This window comes from Amphiura filiformis, chromosome 5 (assembly GCF_039555335.1).
Source record: "Amphiura filiformis chromosome 5, Afil_fr2py, whole genome shotgun sequence".
Classification (NCBI taxonomy): domain Eukaryota; kingdom Metazoa; phylum Echinodermata; class Ophiuroidea; order Amphilepidida; family Amphiuridae; genus Amphiura; species Amphiura filiformis.
Window position 1 is genome coordinate 45757786 of NC_092632.1, and position 24334 is coordinate 45782119.

At 35.7% G+C, this 24334-nt stretch overlaps 3 protein-coding genes across 3 annotated transcripts in view; 1 reads left to right on the forward strand and 2 right to left on the reverse strand.

Annotated features, from left to right (window-relative positions):
* LOC140153223 (cytoplasmic dynein 1 heavy chain 1-like) overlaps positions 1 to 5382 on the reverse strand; it is a 106910-nt gene extending 101528 nt beyond the window's left edge. Inside the window, 1 exon segment of the mRNA XM_072175909.1 lies at positions 5056 to 5382. Within this exon segment, the coding sequence (XP_072032010.1) occupies positions 5056 to 5281 (226 nt within the window). The 5' untranslated portion in view covers positions 5282 to 5382.
* A 2770-nt stretch (positions 5383 to 8152) lies between these two features.
* Positions 8153 to 12376, reverse strand: LOC140153224 (F-box only protein 48-like). Its single transcript, XM_072175910.1, has 3 exons — positions 12270 to 12376; positions 10386 to 10847; positions 8153 to 10062 (listed from the first exon to the last, which is right to left on the reverse strand). The coding sequence occupies exons 2-3, from the start codon at positions 10620 to 10622 to the stop codon at positions 9901 to 9903; spliced, it is 399 nt and encodes a 132-aa protein (XP_072032011.1). The 5' UTR covers positions 10623 to 10847; positions 12270 to 12376; the 3' UTR covers positions 8153 to 9900.
* A 3214-nt stretch (positions 12377 to 15590) lies between these two features.
* Positions 15591 to 18134, forward strand: LOC140153225 (uncharacterized). Its single transcript, XM_072175911.1, has 3 exons — positions 15591 to 15781; positions 16395 to 16554; positions 17119 to 18134. The coding sequence occupies exons 1-3, from the start codon at positions 15775 to 15777 to the stop codon at positions 17426 to 17428; spliced, it is 477 nt and encodes a 158-aa protein (XP_072032012.1). The 5' UTR covers positions 15591 to 15774; the 3' UTR covers positions 17429 to 18134.
* Positions 18135 to 24334: the final 6200 nt, after the last annotated feature.

Sequence of the window (24334 nt, forward strand, 5' to 3'; positions counted from 1 at the left end):
AAAACATGGTATAAAATTTAACTTATATCTGTTGACTTACTTTGGAATGGGATTTCACATGTATTCCAGCTTTCATGTCATAATTTTCTGAGGTTATGTAAAATACATTTTTTCTTAGATTTTAACCAAAATGTTATGGAAATGTCAAATTTTTATTAGAAATCAAAAGGTTTAAGCCTTGAAACATTATTTTACTGGAATTTAAGTTGCTTCTATGCATGATTTCAGTAAACAGAAAGATATTTAAGTGGTTTGAAATTTTGACCCTAAAAATCAAAAGTTACACCCTTTACTGTGAAAATGACCATATGCATAAATGCATTTAGTGTGAAATTATTGATATCCAGGGTAGAACTATACCCTGGTAAATCTCTACTGCAACAGCTGTTACTATTGTGTGAAATTGGCATGCACTTGTTTTTACTGGGTGTGGCCTATGCTACATCTAGTCAGCTGGATGAATTGAACATAAAATTTACGATCAACTGGTGAGATGTAAATAATTAACACAATTAGCATCAGGGTCTTAGGCAGGATTTGAAGGTTTGGGTGTGTAAATTAAAAAAACTGGGTGTGTAAATTAAAGATTTGTGTACAAAGTATAGGCCATGTGGGCAAAAACTGGGTGTGTATTTACACATTTGGGTGTGTAAAACACTCCCTCCACGGCTGGCTACCTAAGCCCTTGATTAGCATGTTAATTAAGGTCTAAAGAAGGTAGGTAAACAAATACAAATTACATTATCTTTCCATATCCAAAGTATAAGTTGCCAAATTGAAATTTTGAAACCAGCTTTTCAAAAACCATATCCAATTATTTGGCCCTAATTTTAAAGAAGATTTAGGAGGACAAGTTGGTGTAGTGGTCAATTATCCAATATTGAGCCCATTAGAATACTTTTAGCTGAGATATTACCCATGCAAAACCCCAATTGTACATTTTTTTTGTACATTTTGACCCCCCTGAAAATCAATGTCAGACAATTTGATCCTACCAAAGGGCTCTGACTGGCAAAAAAATGGACAATAAAATTATTTTTACTTCTGGAGTTCTGACCCCCCAAAGTTGGTCCTGGATGGACGAAGTTGCATTTTGAGGGCCCTATATCTTTTAAAGTAAAGGAGTTACAAGTTTTCTGATGCCAGATTTGAATTCTACACAAATAAGTATCCCAGGATACATACTTTTCAAAATTGTAAAGGGTTCCCTTTATACATTTATGGACCTCCAAACGTCGTCTTTCGCGTTACGACACATTTTTTATGCTGACCCCCCTAAATTTCAAATTGATGCCACGGGAAAACGAAACGGAGTATGAAGCTCAAATTTTCGGGATTTTACTTTCTCATCAATATCTACCACCACACAGAAAAAGAAAAAAATTGAAGAGGTGCTGCGGTGCACATCCCTGGAGTTGACATGGAATGGGTCAGTGGGGTTTCTTTGAAATTCTTTCACTTCTTATTTCTGCTTCGGATGGACAGAACTCCTTCCTGACAGTTACGATATTACTATTTAGTAATGTTATTTCAACAAATTGGGTAAAGAATAACAAAATTAAAATTTTTGCAGCTTGTAAAATTTGGCGAACCGTGAAATTGAATAGAAATCACATTACATTCAGAAATTCGTTGGTACTGTGGAAAACTGGAAAATACAAGCAAGAGTCTTACATGATATAAAATATTTGTCTAATTAACATAGATCTGTAATTCTGTATGTGTAGAACAAAATTAAAACAATGTAGTGTACAATTCTGTCTTAACAAATAATGTAAAGTAATGGGATGTAATCTAGAAGATCAAAGAATAACATTTTCATCAACTGTCATGTTTTAAGTAAGGTAATTCTTTTGTCTAAAATATATACTAAATGATTGCAGAAAATTACTGTAAATAAACAGATCACCTGACATACAAGAATTAAGCAATGCAAAGCAAATTTCACAATACAATATGCATAAATGCATTTAGTGTGAAATTATTGATATCCAGGGTAGAACTATACCCTGGTAAATCTCTACTGCAACAGCTGTTACTATTGTGTGAAATTGGCATGCACTTGTTTTTACTGGGTGTGGCCTATGCTACATCTAGTCAGCTGGATGAATTGAACATAAAATTTACGATCAACTGGTGAGATGTAAATAATTAACACAATTAGCATCAGGGTCTTAGGCAGGATTTGAAGGTTTGGGTGTGTAAATTAAAAAAACTGGGTGTGTAAATTAAAGATTTGTGTACAAAGTATAGGCCATGTGGGCAAAAACTGGGTGTGTATTTACACATTTGGGTGTGTAAAACACTCCCTCCACGGCTAGACCCTCCCTCGGGTCCGTGGAGAACGACTGTAAATGTAGATTACATAGCATTAAAAATCAACCCAATACACGGACCCTCCCAGTCTGTAGGCAATTTGACTTCCAGCTCCCACAAACTGCTGGAAGTTCACTTTTACGGATTTGGAGTCACGCAATCTTTCTATATACCACGCCCATGTTTTCACTACATTAACGCTTGTGTAAGTTTACTAAACAACGATATTGTATCCGACCAATCAACGCAGCTTGGCAGCGGGGATATTTGAAAAGGCTTCCTAGCTAAATAATGTGCAAACATTTGCAAACCGCACGCGATAATGTACATAATATGGACAATAGGCCTAAGTCCGAGTCGAGTGGTTACCTTTTATTATTGCGCTGTACCATGGGTCTATCAGACGCGTGCCAGTTGAGCTCAATACCTCTCAGTTGTTGACAAGTGTCCCATCCAATCTTGCGTCACATCCCGCGGCATAGCTTTGTGCTACCATATTTGAATTGAAACTGGGGCGGGCTTTCAGAATTGACATCGGAATCACCGTGCTTCGATGAACGAATATTTGGAAGTGAGATCTCTCACAGATTGGACCAGTCTCGGAATCAGCGCCAATGGACTTTCGCGTTCACTTATAATACGAGTATATTTCTATATTGCTGCATGGTTGACTCCTCGGGTTGACTGTGGTGGGTGTAATTAGTGGCGCCGATTTGTGGATGAAGAGGAATGGGTTTTGGCATTGAAGAAAATAAGGGGGGGAGTTGGCATTTTTTTTCATAGGGCATTACGTAATTATTTATTGTTACATTATCCAGAGATGGAACCGAACCGAGACTGGGGGCCAGTCTATCCACGGCTGGCTACCTAAGCCCTTGATTAGCATGTTAATTAAGGTCTAAAGAAGGTAGGTAAACAAATACAAATTACATTATCTTTCCATATCCAAAGTATAAGTTGCCAAATTGAAATTTTGAAACCAGCTTTTCAAAAACCATATCCAATTATTTGGCCCTAATTTTAAAGAAGATTTAGGAGGACAAGTTGGTGTAGTGGTCTTCTCACCACTGTGACCCGGGTTCAATTCCCTGCGTTGCCATGTGCGAGTTTGGTTGCTCTTGGTGCTCTGGTTTTCCCCCTGCCTATAAAATTGGATCTCTTCCCATATCTCTGTCCCGTCATATTCGTTGGCATCCCTTTAATTTAGTAGTCTCTGAAGTTACTATGAAGCTTTGCCTGGCTTTGGCCGATAAATAAATAAATAAGAATGATGATCAGGTACCTTTGCCCAAAAGGTTGCCATTTTGGTGATAAAATATTGAGTTATTTACAGTTTTGACATTTTTAGAATTCATATTAGTCAGTCTTTTTTTCTCAAAATTTTGGCAGATTTAACTCCTACAAATACAATCATGCAGGTTGTCATATGAGGTCAACTGGGATCCAAATTTCAAATTAGTCCATTTTCTTTAAAACTGATCAATGTCAATTAGCCAGGGGTATAAATAAATTGCCCAATTATGAGTATAGCTCCAAATTTTTATAGTAAATTGCTGCACATTCCTTTTCAAGAGAGTGTACCGGTACTTTACTAAGCACATACATTGTGTAGCCATTGTGTTAAAATGCACTTGACTTGTCTCCGATTGGCTGCTGACATGATACTGATCATAGTCGTACTGTTGTTGAGTCAATGACTGCATGTTGTAACAATTGTATGCATTGTTATAGTGTGTAGACTGTAAGACTGCGACAAGAGCATTTGTATAAAATTCTGCAAGCCAAATGTAATAAATTATTTCCTTTTATTATCAATGTATTTTGGGGCCGGTGGCCTACATAAACTGTAAATAAAATCCTCTTGTAAAAATTGTAATTGCAAAGGTCTGTCACAGCATTTGACCGAATGTCACGCGATGCTACTATAGAAAATTTATGTAATTTGTGTACATCGTGGAACTTACTCTTTGCGTGGCTGTACGTAGTAAGCTGTTGTACGCAGATAACCTCGCATATATATGGACGCTTAGAGTAGCGTTGTACACTTGTGTACGAGCATGATTAGTCACAGAGTAACAATTGTTGTTGAATGTTCCACGATGTACACAAATTAAATAATTTTTCTTTAGTACTGTACTACGCAGATGATTGGAGAATGTGACGTGATGACTTCATGATCATGTGTTTACGCCATAAACTGTGCCAAATCGGGCAGTGCGAAAGGTCTTTGCGAAAAAGTGTTAACTACATGTATATACTATTTTGCAGTAAACCTTTGACAAGCGCGATTAACGTGATGTTGCAAATTCGAAGCTAAACAACACGTACGGCGCACAGTTCATTCATAAATTTGCACTCAGCAACAGCAGATCGCCTCAGCAGCCAATCAGATACAAATGCGTCCAACGCAGTAAATACGCTATGTATGCTTAAAATACGCGCTTGTCAACATGTCAAAGGTTTACTGCAATTGATTTATAGGCAAAACATTACTCTCTTGAGACTTGCCACCACGCACGGCCACGGTACTACTCAGGCCAGTACATGCAACATGAGTACTACTTAAAACTTACATGTTACACTTACAGTAGGCCTACCCGGTATCTGCTTGGGAAAAATTGAAAGGTGTCCCAATGCCGGTCCCAGCGTTGGCGAAGCAATAATCATGAGAGTACGGCAAGATATTTCGTCCAAATAGCCACAGGGTGACACTAAATTCATAATTACATATTAATTTACCTTTTGTGACATTTCTTTCCACCATCAATGCTATCGTTTGCTGATCAATAAGGAACTTTTTCATACATTCTATGTGCACTTTTTCGCCAAGGGCGTTGTCCAATGCAGCTGATGGTTCTCCATCTTCTAACAGTAAAGGTACGATTTTCCGCAGATACTGCACCAGAGAAGGTACCTCGGCTACTGCCTGGGTACTCTGGCTGTCAGTATCACTATTATCGGCCATATTTGTGGCGGTCGATGCTATTTTAAGGGAAAATCAAGTCATTTTGTACACAAAAATGTCAATCACTGCGCTGCCTAATTGGACTTCAGCAGTGCAGAGATCGAGAAAAATAATCGACTGCCGGTGGTAAGAGTTTCTAGTATGCATTAATGCATTTATCTACATCTATTCAATTATTACAAAATCCTGCTTAAATACTTTCTAACTGCAAATGTAAGAACGTTTTTAAGATCACTGTTTGTAGCATAAGCAAGTATTACAAATACACTCAAAATATATCGAAAAACAGTGCCTCCAAGTCATTGAGGTTTTTTTAATTTTTAAACACCGGGCTAATTGATTGAGTGAATGAGCGCCCGCTATAATGTTGGAAGTTTTGTGGTTGGTCCTGTTTTTATCAGGTTTTTATCATCAGAGGACCCTGTGCCCCTGGCAAGATTTTGGGGTGGGGGGTGGGGGTGCTATGGTGCATACAATAACCCCCTCCGCACATATGACAAATTTTCGGGATCTCAAATTGCAAACCTTTAATAATTCCAGTAAAATACAGCACTAATTTGTTGGAAATATTATCTTGTTTTGTCATAGGCCATTTTGATAGTTCTATTAAACCATGGTTGGTAGGCCTATTTATAATACCGGTACCTACCATGTTCTAACCATGGAAGTGGGCCCTAGATCAGTGGCCCTAACAAGAGTGGTGCAATACTAAAGTACCCCGAAATGTTCTGCCAAAAAACATCTGTGCCAAAAATCCACCCCCCTTCGACCTGGCAAAATTACTTGTCTCGCCCCCCTTTCAACCTGCCAAAAATGCCCCCTCCCCCCCACCCGAGCTCCCCCGGCCTGCCAAAAAATCAGTAGTTTTGAAATGGAATACCAGCAGTGGGGAGGGCATTCATTGAAAATGGGCAAATGACCCCATTAACTTTTTGCTGTTCTGTAATACCCAATGACCCCTTATTTTCCCTTAATGAATGACCCCAAAAATGATGTTGCTAGTCATGACTTCCACCTGCTTACCCTATGAACATAACATAAGATCATCTTTTACCAATCAAAATTACCCCTACTTTTGACTGAGGGGAGGAAAAAAGATATTCAAAGATTCTCGCACTCACACTGAAACTGAGAGACCCCTATTTAAAGGCCCATTCAGTGATTTGCTCATCCGACGATCGTATAAATCATCAAAATTCAGATTTTGGTACCTTTGTCATTGTCATACATATGCTAACATAGCTGCTTAGTGGTTCAGCCGAAAGCTGTGTATTTAAGACAAAATAAGACTTTCTACATGAATCTGTAATTTACATACTGACAGTATATAAATTAGCTACCGGTACATGTATTTGAATAGGGCTTCAACTTCGTCAATACTGCTGTTTTCTTTGTTTTTTGCCAAATTTTTCATTTCAAAAATACCAAATGACAATTTGAATGACTTATCCTTCATTTATAAACAATTTAGATTTTTTTCACACTTGCGCTGGGACTGGGCGCTGGGATGACTGAATGGGCCTTTAAGTGAACAACTGTTTGGACAAAACCAGGGATAAAACGTACAAGTATACAACATAAAAAATTACACACAAATTGAACTTCTTTTTTTTGACTTGGGTATTTTATTTGCATAATGTTTACAAGCTTTTACATGACTATAACACTAGCACTTTTGATATGGTGTGGTCCAATCAGTCTTTTATTGACAATGTTGAAATTAACATTCAAAGTGGTGGTGCCAATGGGATGCTTTCTCTGTTAATAGAACCAAGTAATGCACTGTCATGCTCATGTGTAGTCTCCTACACAGCAAGCCTGTTAGAACCATGTGATGCCAATGCATGTTGACAGCACTATATTGTGAAATGTTTATATTACATGTATGACCTGTGGTTCGACACTCCTCTCTGAATAAAGCACAGCTTGTGAATGGCCTACTTGCTGATACAACCTAGCCAAAAGTTGAGACACTAGATATGGCAAAACCTGTCATTATTTAAAACGAACAATAAAAATAATATTGTTTTTGTCAACTTTTATCTGAGTTGTGATATGAATATTGAAATATAGAATTAACAAATAGATATCATGATGATTTACAATAACACTTTATCTTTTAAAGGGACATTTTGGGATCCATAGCTTTATTTTCCACTTTTCTCCCAAAAAAGTTGAGTTTTTATTCCACTGGAAATCTCTGGCTCATGTTTGTGTGCAAAAGATTTTTGCAGCTCCAATGGCTTGGCAAAAATATTGTCAAACTTGTATAAAGTGTTCTGTGGAGCAATATAACATACATAACTCGCAAAAGCAAAATCAGAACCAACTGAAGTTTTGGGAATAAAACTGTTTTCATGGATATCTATTCAAACATGCCATTAAAAAGAATGCTAGAATCATAAAACACTCCCTTAACCTTTATTTGAATTTTGTGTGTGTGCAGGAATGTGCCCAACTATGATAGCTCAAGAATTTTCCTTTATTAAACTTCTTGTGAAGGAGTTTCCCAGCAAATGCACAACGTTTTCAAAAATTTCAAAAACATTCACAAAAGGTTGCCAGATAATCTTTAAATATATTATATAAAGGGTATAAAATGTTTCAAAAACATTTTTAAAAGTTGCTGTAAACCAAAGTATTCTACTTTGTGTAAACATTGACAATTTTTTTAAAACTTGTATTTTATAAAAAAAAACCTATTACAATGATGTTTTAACAATGTCACTATTATGTTTTTCAGGAGTTTTTTCCATACAAAACATAATTATTAAAATATTTTGGTGACCTTTTATGTAACTGGACATTTAATGTTATTAAACTGTTTGACCAAAACACAAACAATGTGTGATTGCTGGGTTTGTTATTTATCTATGCTCATGTAAATATAATTTACAAAATGTATAATTATGTATGAATATAATATTATGAATATATTACCATCACATTTTTTATGGTATGTTACATAAATCTTTGCTATATACAAAAAATATATATTGCGTTTAAGTTTAATATATATATTTAAGGTGACAAAGAAAAACCCTGTTCTACATGTGGACTGACCTTTCGGGTAGTAGGGTCGGTGGTTCTGGCATTTTGTTATTTTGCTGGAGGCTAAAATTACCCAAAAATTTCACCAAAACATATTTTCTAAAAATGTTCTAAAGTGGTTGATTTTACATGATTTTATCAAAATGAAATCCGTTGGGCCCGTAGAACAGGTTTTTTTTGCCGCCCAATCTTCTTAAAACTTATATAATCAAATAAATATTATATAATATAAATAATATAATTATATTATATGTTAAGGAGTAAAGCTAATAAAAAAACCTCAAAAAAGTTAAAACTACTATAAGAATTTTAATAAAACTTAGTCACCATTTATCATAGGATATTTAACATCACTTTTAAAACAGATACCAGTATAAACAGATTATAACAAATAAAATTAAGGTCAAACATAGTACAGAAAACAAATCTACTTTGAAATAAATGTAATAAAAAGCTGAAAACTCAACACATAACAGTTAAAACAGATCACACATTTATTCTGGAATATGAATAAACTGCAATTTTGACCTATACATTGATTTGCTTCAAGTTCAGTATTGACATCAATGCTTTATCACGGTTATGCTGCATGCGTGCCAACAAACCGCTCTTGTACATGTGTGAGTGTACGCTCTGTGCTATTAAATTTACGGGCGCAATTCACTACTGCGATGAGTGAAATACGCACATACGTCACTACCAAACTTGAGGTGAACCAAATTATAGTTGAACAAAGAGAACGTGATATAATGCAGTTGTTCTTTGTAAAGCAGCATAGTCATCAACGTAGATCAAGGGTTTAGTTGTCCTCTGGCTGTAAGACCACATTATTTCTGACACAGTTTCAGTGTCATGTCCATAAAACATGTCCAAAATCTGTCTGATTCCGTCACAATATTTTATGAGTTACCTCACAACATTTTGTGAGTTATTTTTTCTTTGTTTTTGATATCTTTACTATTAGTAAACGGTGTAAAAAATATATATTATACAGGATAGTCAGTTAATCCTCTGTAAAACTGCATGGAATTAGCCTAGCGCATAGGCCTAAAATCTTCTATTGAAGGATTATAAAGCTTTATTCTGTAAGCTGTTTAATTCCTCAATGGAGTCTTTACACTAGACTAAAGTCGTGTTCACACAGTCGGACATAAGTGACTTATTACTGGTAATAATAAGTGACTTATTACCGGTAATAGTGACTTATTACCAATAATAAGTGACTTCTGTCCGACTTAACTCATGAATATCTTACACTAAGGATACACCAGGGTAATCAGCCTTCAAAGAAGTTTATCATTACTGTCATAGTTTAGAAGTGAACATTTAAAATTTGACCAAATGTGGCCAAAACCATATAAATTTAAATTTTTTTTAGACATTCATATTTTTAAAAACAATTACAACTATACATACCAATGTTACACAAAAGAACAATTTAAAACCGAATAAAAGAACAAAAATAAATTACATTTAATTTTGAAGAAATATATTACTTTATAATTTGAAACAAAAATACATGTAAAACAAAAGAATAGTCCATGGATGAGGCTTCTATATGATTTAGGTTACCGACTTAGTTCCAAGTCTAGTATTCTACCCCATGTTTCCACATCCATGCAGCACATATGTTTGCCAGGGATGTCTTCAAATGATGAGAAGTTGCTAAATTCACCCTTAAGCCATTTCCTCTTTATTGCATGATGACCAAAGTTTCGCATTACAGTTTCCTACAGATGTGACAAAGAAAAAAATAGACATTATCAAGGTTAGTTTCAGAGTAAAAGTTTTGTTTTGCTTTGATAGACTTTTGTTTATTGTTCTGTTTAAACAGTTGGTCCAGATGGATACACACTCGGATCCTGGAGTGATGGGACAAGGCTCAAGCAAATTGCTCAAGTCCAGCCTATTATATAAAAAAGTTATAAAAACCTGAAATCGAGCTGATTCAAGAAGGGGCTCAAGGGATTATATTTGCCCCAGCTCCCCCTGTGGACTCCAGGATCCAGCAGTAATCAAGTTAATAATTCTTCATTTCTCAACTAATTATTACCTTCCATGAGTATCCATTTGCTCTATCTTCAGCAATATCAGCAGCATCTACACAATGATGATCACATAGTAGTTTCCATAGATATTCAGTGTCTTGTATCACATTATGCCAATCTTGACAAGCTTGAGATGCATAACATAGACTAGGTATATCAAGATTTAATAACACCATCATGGCCAGCTCTGGTGGTAGAAGCTGTATGAAGTCCGAGGATGGCTTAGAAGACCGAGATGACATGATTGATGCTGAAGGTTTTGTTGCACAGCAGTGATGCTCAAAGCATAGAATAACGACTCTATCAGTTTATGAACTTTATTGGCTTGGTATCATTTATATCAATTTCTATCAAACACAATTAGTCCATCAGCAGGTTTGAATCCATCAGTATCTAGTATCCAGTGTTGTCCAGCTCCTTACGAGATGGCAAAGGATTAGGAATTGGTATCTTGCATGAGCTGCAGCCTAATGAAATGAAGAAAAATGTTGAAAATGCACTCATAATAAATAATTTTATTGTAATGTAATGTCACAATTATCCAGTTTTGTGCAATATACACCCACAGGGTCTTAGCTAGAAATTGAGGGTTGCCCGTCATTTGAATAAAATTGCCTGTCCTAATTTGACCTTTAAAACATTTACCAGACATCTATAGCCCACTGGGGGTTCAAAGAGTTCAAATATGTGCTGATATGACCTTGTTCTACAAATTGGGTCTACTAAAAAGGGCAATTAGCTTCTCAAAACATACAATTTATAATATAGCATCTGTCAAAGGCATAATTTTGCCCATCCCAGGAGCAAACTGGCTGTCTAAAATGACGGCCAGACGGGTGGCTAGCTAAGACCCTGTACACCCATCGCTTGTGTGTCATCGGCCCTCAGAACCCATGGATTTGATTCATGTAAGACAATTATTGCAAACAACTGAAATATAAGAAACTACTGGTGGTGTGTGTGTGTGGTAATGTGTACACGAAGAAACAGAGAATGTCGGATTGAGCAATAAATTGAAAATTACTGTACATTAGTGCTAATGGCAAACTAGTTCGCAATGCAAAGTTTACAAAAATGGGCAAAACAGACATGTCATTTATCGGTATGACATTCGCCTAGAACACAATACATATTTACATGTACATAGAAATTTAAAAGAACAGGTAGGTCAAGGAAACCTGTAGACATAAATATGTTGTCTATACTTCACTTGACCCAAATATATGATTTTTTTATGGTGATGAGACACTCGCACATGGAATTTTAGAGGGATTTTGATAGCAGTTCCACATAGAAAAGCTACTATCATCATGAGACTAAGACCTAGAAAGACCACCGAAATGCTGTTTTGTTTATAGCTGAATCTTTTTGATCAAAGTCAATCTTTGACAAGATTTTTAACTGTCTTTGCTACGGAAAGTGCTATGACAAAAAGGTTTTCAGGCTTTCTTTACTCAAGGGCTTTAATTTGATATATAAAATGATGCAGTTTGATGGCAAATAATATGAATTCACCTGGCATACCTACATTCAGAGCACATACACTACATGCGTACGCATCACACATTCGAAGCATGTAAAATGAAGAATTGAGAAGTAAGCTTACTAAATTAAAGCTTAAGCTTATTGCAGATAATGAACCCTGATTGTAGGGTACAAGTAATGGAAAAATGGATTGCAGCGATGAATACTGCACACTGCACCTCAACAATACAATATAACGGTACACAGTTGTTTCCCGTTATATTATAATTGCATGAACACAATGGGGAAATTTGTAAACAAACAACTTCACTGCAGCGTCCACGCCCCTGCACAAGAGCCCTCATAAAATGAGCCAAAATCTCGTTAAAACAGTCGGGTTAAAATACAAAATTATTTCAACTTACCGAAAAGTAATGGAATATGTATTGTGAGAAAGGCAAATAAGTTGAATATGCCGAAATTCAGTCAGAATAAGTAGAAGAATATTGAGACACAAAACACAACACAACACAACACGTCGTTACGATCAAAACATAGCGACGCTATTTTGGCGATGAGGTCATGGGATTCCCCGGAAGTGAGTGGGCATTTAAATAGTGTTGCCACATTGGATTTCTTTGTATTAAAAAAATTAAAAGTCACGGACGGGATATTTTCATGAAAAATGTGTTTCCCCCATTTTTTTTGCTTGTTTTTCTGTGTTGAAACAAAAAGCAGCGCGATAAATAGAATAGGAAACCGATAGAAAACAATAATTATTTATAATTACTTTATTTTCACATCATCCTAATACTGTTTGTCTTTCTGGTGTGAATGTTAAAACCCGCCGTGCGTTCCAATGTTCAAATACGACTCCTTGATTTACTTTAAATTAGCCTTGCTATAATAAATTACTATGATTTCAAAGATAATTAAACTTGCCACTTAGGCCTACTTTTAAAGTAGGCCTACTTGTAAAATAGTTGATGTGAGCAGCGTGCGCAACCCGTACAATGTCTCATTATTTGATGGACAGACCCGAGTGAAACAGACATGCAAATCCTGGGCCTATTTAACATGTTTAATCGAAACAACCGGGCTAAACAAGAACTACTCACCATTCCAGAAAAATACAGCACTAATTTTTTGGGATTAAGAAATTATTATCAAGTTCTGCCAAATGAAACATAGCTCAATCCTAAATCATTCATTTAGTCCTAACTGGGGATAAAAGAAAAAGTTTACTATTTTACTAATTTCTTGAAAAAAGAGCCAAAAACATGCACTTTCAGCATGTTTTCTGACCGTCAATCGAGTCACAAAAATCACAAACTCGGAACAAGTCTAAGCATTCAAAATCTTGAGTATATGCCAAAATGTTGCTCTAATTTTCACTTTTTTGTGTGTTACTTTAATTAAATGGTTGGTTATAAGAATGAAACATGTCTTTTCCAAAAATTGGAATGCATAAACTGAAATTAGTCTTAGTACAAGTCTTTGGGCTTGATTGTCACAGCATACGAAAACACCCTAAAACACATGTTTTTGCCGCCCTTATTTTTTACAAGGCAAATGATGCCAAATAAAACTACAATAAACTAAATGTTAAATATAGGCATAATTGCTAATTTGATGCAGATGTTTGGTTAAATATTTGTTTCCTGAAGGAACTGTGCAATGATTCAAGCTCTCAAAGGAGTAAATAAAAGAAGGGGGAAAAAGGGGCAAGTGATTTTTGGCACACATATGGGGTACCTTCTTAGGGACCGTTCATTATTAACGCGGGAGGGGGGGTCGGAGGAATGTTGAGCTTTATGGGTGAAAAATACCCCCCCCCCCCTATTGCGATGAATCAATTTCACGTACCCCCCCCTATTGAATCAAACAAAATCACATAACCCCCCCCCCCTCCCTCCCCCTTTCAAGCAAACTTTATTAATTCAGTCACAGAGATTGGGATTTTGACATTGGGGATGGGGTTTGAAAAAATTCTTAAAATCATAGTAATCCAGGTCTTTTTGGCGACAAGTCTATTGTACAAATGCGCGCAATTTTGAAGCTAAACTGATGAAATATGGTGCAAAAGTGGAATAAATTCATGCAAAGCGCAAAAAAATTTGCAATTTTTAGACTAAAATGGCCATATGTAAGGTTAATTTGGTCAGAAACCTACATAGGCATACAGGCCTCAACATTGGGGGCAGTGGCGTAACTAGGGGTTGGTAGCGCCCGGGGCAAGAAACTGCAAGAAATTGGTGCCCCTACCCCCCCGAGAATATCTTAGACGCGGGCAGTGGCGTAGCTAGGGTTGTGGCGCCTAACCCAAGGATAATCCCCAAATCTTGAAACAATTGCGCGCGGAGCGCCCGAAATTTTGGACAAAGGCCTACCACTAATTAATTATGGTTACTAGAAGTTGAATATCGGTCTTGAAATGTTCTTTCAATTGATTTTGTGCTAAAATGCGCGTGAAGCGCGCATAAATTTTGACTCTTATCGCTTGAAGGGCACAGAATCGATGCTGAATTGGTCAATTTGGCACCCCCTAAGGCTGGCGCCTGGGGCACGTTGCCCCCTGCCCCCTATAGTTACGCCACTGATTGGAGGGAATAATTGTATGGACCATCCCCCTGGCAAAATATTGGGGGGATTTACCATCCCATCCCTGGGATCTACGCCTATAGATCTAGGGCTAGGCCTACTTTTGGTGAGAAAATTTATAGGTGTGTGCTTGCAGGTGGGGTGGTCATGTGGTGAGGAGTGAGTTGTTTGTGTGTGTAGCATCTGGCAGTGGCGTAGATTTCTTTTTTGACATTGGGGGGATGGGGTAGGAAAAAGAAAAAAATTCTTGAAGTATAGTGAATCCAGCACATTTTGACCGTTGACTATGTATATGGAACAAATGCGCGCGAAGCGCACAATTTTTTTGCCCTATTGAAGCTAAAATGGTGAAATATGGTGCAAAATTGGAACAATTTTGTGTGAATAACTGAATAAGTCATTAGACAATTATGTATGGTATGATTGACTATTAAATTTCACATGACCCCCCTATCAGGAAAAATAAAATTACATAACCCCCGTTTGTCAAAGTGAAAATCACATAACCCCCCTACATTTCCTCCGGCCCCCCTCCCACATTAATAATGAGCGGTCCCTTAAAAGAAAAGGAAAACATACTGCAGTGCGAAATTGCCCCGGAAATTGCAAAAGCTCCGGGCCGTTGCAGTTAATGCAGGTTCAATTCGGAAGAAAAGTATTCGTCTCAGGTTTAAAGCAGGATTTGGGGCAGTTGGGGACTTTGGGCAGATTTTTAGCAGGCCTGGGCTAGCCTGGTGACACCAGAAGTTTAGGGGGTGAATTTGTGCAAAGAAGGGGGTTGGGGCAGTTGGGCACTAATTGGGCATGGCAAGGAATTTTCAGGGCAGGCCTGGCAGTCGGGAAAATCAACACATTTTTTGAGCAACATTGGGGCGTTTGCTCAATACATAATATTGCACTGTCCCCAGCCTAGTAAAGGGATCTATACGATGATTTATGGGAAAGGATAAAATTCAAATTGAGAAAATATTCTAGGTATGACTTGTTGTACTAGTCCCAGCACCTCACGAGCCCTCATTGAAGTGGGTTTCAAAGTTTTTGGTGCGGACATGCATTTCAAAATAGGAAGAGGATCTATGATTGCAGGATATAACTGGCAACCCAGTGTGCGCTTCTGACCTCAAACAGCTGCTGTGTTATGTAAACATAACATTTACCAAGCCCTGGATGCCAAGTGCACGCACGTACTGTCTAGCTCCATGCATGCAAGTTCCGGTTTCGGAGGTTTTATGTTTGGCAAGTTTTCAAGTTGAATGACCGCTTTCCCCGGCGATTTTAAAAAAAATAAAAAAAAAAGTCACGGAGGAATCTTCAATTCAAATTATTCAAATGGGTGGTAGGTGTTGTGTTGTTTGATTGTGCTGTGCAAGTCATTTATCACACTAGTCTTTGTATAAAAGCAATCCCTGGTTGTACTTGTAGCAGTTTTTTGGCAATCCTCTATTTTAGCTTTTTTAAATAGGCCTACATGTATTTACTATTTAGTTTTAACCTTGACTCTAATCCTAGCCTTTTTTAAATGTAAAACATTGTTAAATAATTGTTAAAAACCTTCGTCACGATGCATGCTGTCTAATATTTTACATTCATTACAGAGAAAGTACCAGGGCTCTTACATGTTTCCTTCCAAAACTGACCTTACTATCCCATGTACGAAGTAGGAAAAATTGGCAATTTGATTTTTGACTCTGTCAAATTTAGTATCAACAAGTAATATTGACAGGGAGGGCCACTGGTCATTGACCAATGGGTATTACCGGTATATAAATAAAATTCATATAAAAGGGGTCATTGTACATTATGCTACTTGTATCGTGTTCATTTTAGCGTGTGATGCCCTGCAATAATTGCACTCCTCAAATTGGCAGGACTTGAACAAAAAAGCCTGTATGATGACTAACAAACAGAATATCAAACACTTACACTTATTTCCCCCCAATTTCTTTTAGGAACGATTGACAAGGATTATCCAAAGCGTATAGGTGGTTATGCTTTTGAAATTGGTCCTCCTGCGGCCAGGACTATCTTGGAAAATGTTCAGCCATCAATTCATGTTGACTTCTTAACTGTATGCCAGAAAGATAGCCAAGATATTACAGAGCAAGATAGGTAAATGTCATGTATACTTATTAATTATACTTGTAGAAATGTTGAAATAAGTCTTCAAAGATTAAGTGATTTTACACTTCTGTACCCAAATCCTGAAGACCTAATAATAACAGTAACACTAAAAAAATCAGTTTGTTATAATCAGACCACCCCTAAAAAGCTACACACATATTTTACCTCCACCTGAATATAGTGCAAAAGAAAAAAGCTGCCAACCCAAGTTTCCACCCATTTTTTCAAACACAAAAGAAAACTGAGTAAGATTAAATCTTTCACTAGAGAAGTCTTTTCAGAGGGCTGAGCTTTCAGAACTCTAGCAAGTTGGCTATTTTCTAACAAATATCTATGACACAAAATGTGTCTCCAACTTTAACTCTGGGAACCATGCTGAATTTTTTTAAGGGACTGGTCGACCCTCATCTAATACAGCAAACAGTATTGTTTTTAACTCTATCACATCAAGATAATGAGAATTAGTTTTACTAAAATACATTCAATTAAAAACCAAAGTAACACAAATGTATATTGTTTGTCATATATTTTATTATACTTTCTTTACTACAGACACCATCTGTATGAAGTTTGCAAGTCATCTCCACACACCAAGATTCTCATAACGCATGGCACAGATACTATGATAGAAACTGCTACTTATCTAGCAAAGAAACAATTACTAAAGACAATCTTCTTCACTGGTTCTTTTCTACCAGCTACATTTAAGAAAACAGATGCAGATTTTAATATTGGTATTGCTATAGGAGCATTACAATGTACCTCTTTATACAATGTCTTTGTTGCTATGAATGGTTGCGTGCATTTATGGAATCGTGTACAGAGATGTAGTGAAACGGATCGATTTGTGGCTAAACTTTGACTGCAGTGAAATTAAATAAGATTTTAAAAAAATGGCATAAAATACTTAGTGTTTACCTCACATGTTTCCTCTAACCATGTTGTGATTTATTACAAAGTTTTGCTGTCTGAGGCATAATGTATGCTTTTGGAGAAAAACTTGGGGGGAGCAGGCAAGTGAGGACACAGATTATTTTGTTAATCATAGGAAATAAATTTAAAGGGATCTTCTAAGATTTTCTGTACAAAACATTTTGTCTAATGTCATTATGATCAAATTAGGCTAAATAATTGTTAAACAATCAATAATTCTGTAGGCTAATTTGATCATAATATCCCATGTCTATTTCATAGAGCATGAAATTAACCCACAGTGTAAGTGTACCTCTGTATCGTACCATGCCCAAGTCAACAGTAATTTTTCTTGCATAATAAGAAAAATCAATCAATCAAAGAAAGTAATAAAATTACGAACATACTTTTAGTCTCTCTTTCTTCTCTGTGAAATAGCAAAAGCCCCATTACAAATTCTATATATTGTGATACAGTACCTCCTTTATTTGAGAAGTCAAAATATTGTTCTTATGGTATCCCTTGTGAAATGATAGATGCAGATAATACAATTTTTACTCAATTCAACACCACATTCTCTGCATGAGAATGACTATGGATGACAGGGTATTTTAAACAAGAAAATCAACATTTTAACAAAAACTAGTAGTTGTGGAATATAACGCTCATTCTACAAAATCCGTGCCAATAGCCCTTTTTCCATTCTTTGGTCCACAAATACTTTGTCGAGCATTTAGGGCATCAAATATGTTGTTTTTCTGGTAGAACTAAACGAGATCTACACGGACATATATAGTTTTCCATACTTTAAATGCTTTCTTCAGCCTGATTAACCCTTGCAAAGGCTCGAAAATCGTTAAAATTGCGTTTCCACTGCTCAAGTGTCAAATCTGACCCTTAATATTTTCTTTGAATAAATGCGATATCTTTACATATTTGTTGTTTTTTAATTAGATAAGGCGCCATCATATTGTATATCAACATTATTTGTTAGTGATTAAAACGCCTTTGTGTAATTCTAAAATAAATTGCACTTTCCACGAAAACGCTGTGAGCTACGTTACCCCTTTTTAACACACGTTATTGGAAAGACGTAAAACAGAGGTATCAACGTAGTTTACGGTTTTTGAAAGGAAACACTCATAGGTTTTTAAAAATAACAGTAAAAATCGTGACGCTGTAGCATTTTGGGCATAGAAATTTTGTGAACATTGAAATTTTGACCGACCATGTTAAGACTGGTGAGCTACGTTACCAGAATTCCATAGTATGCACTTGTATAACAAGTACTTCCTAATAATATGTGATAGGTACTAGTGATCGAACCCCATTTATATAAGAATTAACCGACATAACATTCTAACGTTCGCAAATCACATCAAAAACATTAAAAACCCGTGAACTACGTTACTGTGAGCTACGTTACGCACTCATTTATGCACCTTTAAAACTTCTATGAAATGGTGAAATCGGTGTTACATTTCACTCAAGTGATCTTTTGTTTGCTTTTTATGACCTTGGATTAAGTAAAACCAGCCCATTTTGTAGCCGTAACGTAGCTCACATTACATTGAGTTTTAGTGTTAAAATACATCATGACTTCATGAAAGAAAAATATACAAGTGGTGTTGACAATCTTTTACATCTGAAAGTAGTGATACATTTGCTCTTAAAAAATACAAAAAGCAGGTCTTTTTGAACAACTTTATTTTTTTCAATTTTTACAGTGGATTGGCACCGGATTTTGTAGAATGAGCGATAAAATAGGAATGTTTCAGAATCCCAATTTTACCCTGTATAACCTATCTCTTTAAGTGCAAGTTCAGTTTCAATGGCTCTTTATTCAAAGAATCACATGACAGCAACTTCAAAATAACATACCAACTTTTGCAGAACAATGTTTTCAGGCTATTCTTAAGGGGGTACTACACGGTCTACACCCCTGTGGTAAATTTGTGACTATTTTTGCATTTTTCTCAAAAAATAATAACACACTGGTAACAAAATTTATGTATATTATTGGGGCAAGGAATCCAGTTGCTACACTGAAATTTCAGTGACCCAAGACAAGCGGTTCAGTGTATATGATAGTAAATGAGGTACATCCTAACGGTACGGTCTTATTTCTTATCATAAATAACGAACCGCTTGTCTTGGGTCACTAAAATTCCACTGTAGTAATTGGATTCCGTGTCCCTATAATATACATAACTTTTGTTACCACTGTGTTATTAGTTTTTGAGAAAAATGCAAAAATAGACACAAATTTATCAAGGGGTGTAGTACCCCCTTAAGTTTTCTTTACAATAATGAGGAAAAATTTCAACTTCTTGTAAGTAATCTCTACTTCTTGAGTGTTAAGAAATATATCAGTGTCTGGTCTCAATTTTGACAAGACATAGATGTAAATAAACAACTGGATTCTCCATCATTGTGTTACAAAAACATTCCTTGAAACAAGATTTATATGTCCCCTAAGTCTCTCATCTTGGCAGCCCTCGAATTAAGGATCTGAAGGGGCACGGCAACTTTTTTAGGGCAAGTTGAAAATTGCCTCGGATTTTCACAGAAAAGGCAAGGCAGCACGGCAGTTTGTAATATTTCAAGAGGGCATCATGGCAACTGTTAAAAACTTGAGAAGGGCACCAAGGCAATTTCTCAAAAGTGATGAAAACACACACAAACATTGATAGATGATTTTATAATGAAGGGGCAGGGCTGGGGCACGACGGCAACGTCATTAGAGGGCACGGCAGTGACTGCCTTGGGTAAAGGACATATTTTGAGGGCATTACGGCAGTGGGGATGGGCACCCACGGCAAAATGCCATGGGTGCCGTGGGTTAATTCGAGGGCTGCATCTTGGCATTGTAATACATGTGGTACTTGTACAGAGAGTGATGGATGTTAATATTATACTTGTGACTTAAGGGGGTACTACACCCCCGGCCAATTTTGTGCCTATTTTTACATTTTTCTCAAAAATTATAGCGCATTGGTGACAAGTAAAATATGTATATTATAGGGGCAAGGACTACAACTACTCCACTGAAAATTCAGCAACTCAAGGCAAGTAGTTATTGATTTATTGATCAAATAATGGTTTTCCCTCATTTTTGACTGTAACTCCACAACTGTTGTCTGTGCCGAAATAAAATTTTCAGTGCAGTAGTTGTAGTCTTTGCCCCTATAATATCCATATCTTACTTGTCTCCAATGCGCTATAATTTTTGAGAAAAAATGCAAAAATAGACACAAAATTGGGCAGGGGTGTAGTACCCCCTTAAAGGGGCACTTCGTGATCCACAGCCTCATCCCCCCACTTTTCTCAAAAAAAGTTGAGATTTTTATTTCACTGGAAACCTCTGGCTACATAATGTTTATGTACAAAATATTTCTTGCAGATTAATTCGTTTAGCAAAGATATCGTGAAATTTGAATTTCGTTCTGGTGCACCAGAACGGAATTACAACGTATTGTCTATGGAGCAGTGTAATACACATAATCATGCATAACTCACAAACGCAATATCGGAATCAACTGAAATTTTGGGAATATGCTTTTTTCGTGGATATGTACTGAAAAATGTCATAAAATGAGGATGCTAGGATCACGAAATACTCCTTTAAGTTAATAATCTATTAATCAAAATTTTCAAAAAAAACCAACAAGAAATGGTGGCATTTACTGTGACTACATTTTTGAAGGACATCTCTCCTCATTTTCAAGAAAGGAAATATAAATCTGGCAGCTTAAGAGGAACTATCTGTTATTTTTGAGAATATAATTGCCACGGTCAAAAATAGATTTTCTTTATACTTTCATATTTGATGGACCTTGACCTCAAACTAACACACATGGGATAAATTTAGGAAAAATATCCCCGTTGCCATGGTAACAGGCAAATTTCAATTTTAGGCCTATTTTCACAATTTTGCATTTTCAGCAGTCAAATTGTCAAGTTTTGAAGCCAGTGTTACTAATATACACAATATAAATATGATTTTTTCTTTATAAGGTATGAATAGGTCAAACCTTAGATGCCGCAATGAAAGTATAAAAATAATCACCAAATGTCAGGGTGGGTTATACCATTTATTTGAAATAGGGGTGTTTTTCAATTTTTTCAAAGTATGAAAATATACCAACTTTGTATAGCTCATAAACCATATGGTAGTGTTTCGATTTCAACATCGACCACAGCATGTTGAGATGATACATTGGTCTTATGAAAAAGTTACATTTGAGCTTGGGGAAAACACATCTGTATATACAGTGTTGCCAGACATTTTCCTATTTTTTGAAATTCAACACAAATCTCACCTTAAGTTATATGATGTGAAAATGAAACATCATCCTTTCAAGGAACATTTATTAGAAAGAGAGTTTTTATTCATATCAAATTTGATCAGTTATAATGGTCAGTGTTGTTCTAAACCACATGGGTGTTGCCATAATTGGGGTTTAATTGTGATTTGTGGATATTTTCAACTTTTTACAAACTTGTCATAAAAATACCAAAATGCATTTCTATAATAAAGAAAGAAACATCGACCTCGCCATGTTGAGATGATATATTGGCCTTATGAAAAAGTTATTTTGATCTGAGGGGGCGGGGTAAGACATCAGTTTGTACAGTGTTGCCAGATAAACCACATGGGTGTGGATATTTTCAACTTTTTACAAGTCATAAAAATACAAATTGCATTTCTATAATAAAGAAAGAAACATCGACCTCGTCATGTTGAGATGATACATTGGCCTTATGAAAAAGTTATTTTGATCGGGGTAAAACATCAGTTTATACAGTGTTGCCAGATATTTTCCTATTTTTTCAAAATTCAACACAAGTCTCGCCTTAAAGTTAAAAGATATGAAAATGAAACTTCACCTTCATACGGAACATATCTTTTAGAAAGAAAGTTAATTTCATATTCAATTTGATCATCTGGGATGGTCAGTGTTATTTCTAAGCCATATGGGTGTTGCCATAGCTGGCGTTTAATATGACAATTTAGATATTTCCAGCTTTTTACAAGTCTTAAAAAATAGTACACATCCTTAAAATTTGTGTGGAATGAAAATTACCCTAAGAACACTTAGTATGTGAATTTAAATTTTAAATTTGAGTTCGGAAAATATTTCCTTCTATACAGTATTGCCAGTTATTATCACATATATTCAAAATTCAACGTATGTCTCACTTTAGGATTTATATTGTTTAAATCGCTGCCATGAATAAACCACATGGATGATGCCACTATAAATGGAGTTAATAGTGAAATGTGGATATATTTTCAATTTTAAAATGACACCTTATTAAAGTTACAGCTATAGTATTCCAATTTTTCACATAAAACACCCAAAAAGCACACAAATTTGTCCTAATTTGGCGCTTTTATGGGCACTTTTGCCTTAATGCACCCAATTTGGTGTATTGTCTCCACTGCAAACCCACCAATCGACATACCAAAATTGCTAAGGTACCCCCAAAACCGTGGCACATCCCGTATACCTTTAACCAGGAGAACCCCTTTAATAATATGGGGTAGGCGTAATTTAAACATTATCTTGCTCTTATATGCATCTTTTTGCAATGTAACAATCTTATGTTATTTTAATTTATTTTAGCCTAGCTAGTATGTGTATATTGGTAAAAACATTATGGCTTTTATGTAGGCCTATATTTTAAAGTATACATGTTTGATGTTTTCTGTGTTGTATTTTAAGGGGTTGGTCACCCACCTTTGCACAGTATTTTTGTCAGACTGAGAGCACATCAGACATACCAAATTGCATTTTGAATATGAGGAATGTCCTTCTGATATAAAATAATTTTGATTTTTTTTTAATTCGCGATACAATAATTTTTTTTTATTTTTTATTTTTTGACATATTACAGTTAATTTAATAAATCTAATGATGTGTACTTAAAGTGTATGTAGCTGGGATGAACAGCCGACCACTAATCAATTAATTAATGTTAATTGAAAAATTTGACCTTTCATAGTGAAGATATAGATTTTTTCTCAAAAGACCTAAGGTGTTTTGGTAAAAAATCTATATATCTTCTGAAAGGTCAAATTTTCATATGGACGGCTTTTCATTCCAGCTACATACACTTTAAGTACATATCACTAGATTTATACAATTTACTTTTGAGATCTGTTAAATTTCAAAAATATCAATTTTTAATCATTTGCCATAAATTTGTATTCTGATGTGCTCTCAGGTCCACAAAAATATGTGAAAGCGCCGCTATTTGAACCCTTATGACTTATAAAAATATCGACATCTCACTACATGTATTAAACCCTAATTATGGCAACACCCATGAGGTTTGGAACAACACTGACCATTTATACAACTGATCAAATTTAATATGAAAGTAAATTTCATTTTAATAAACTTTCCTTGTGAAGGTGAAGTTTCATTTTCGCATCATTTAACTTAAGGTGAGACTTGTGAAAAAAAAAAAAAAAATAGGAAAATATCTGGCAACACTGTATAAACATATGTTTTCCCCAAGCTTAAGTGTAAATTTTTCATAAGACCAAATATGTATAATTTCAACATGGTGAAGTTGATGTTTCACTTCCACGTATTTTTTAAGGAATGCATACCATGGTATTTTGGTATTTTTAAAACTTGTAAAAAGTTCAAAATAACCACATCTCGCTATTTAACCCTAATTATGGCAACACCCATGTGGTTTGGAACAACACTGACCATTTATACAACTGATAAAATTTAATATGAAAGTAAATTTCTTTCTAATAAACTTTCATTTTCAACCTAAGGTGAAACTAGTGCTGAATTTTGAAAAAATAGGAAAATATCTGGCAACACTGTATAAA

Excerpts from the sequence above, each read along its gene's own strand:
- LOC140153224 (XM_072175910.1), bottom strand. The coding sequence starts at position 10,622 with ATGTCATCTCGGTCTTCTAAGCCATCCTCGGACTTCATACAGCTTCTA. Across the intron at positions 10,063-10,385 it reads CAAATGGATACTCATGGAAG|GAAACTGTAATGCGAAACTT; the intron begins GTAATAATTAGT and ends TCACATCTGTAG.
- LOC140153225 (XM_072175911.1), top strand. Across the intron at positions 16,555-17,118 it reads GATATTACAGAGCAAGATAG|ACACCATCTGTATGAAGTTT; the intron begins GTAAATGTCATG and ends TCTTTACTACAG.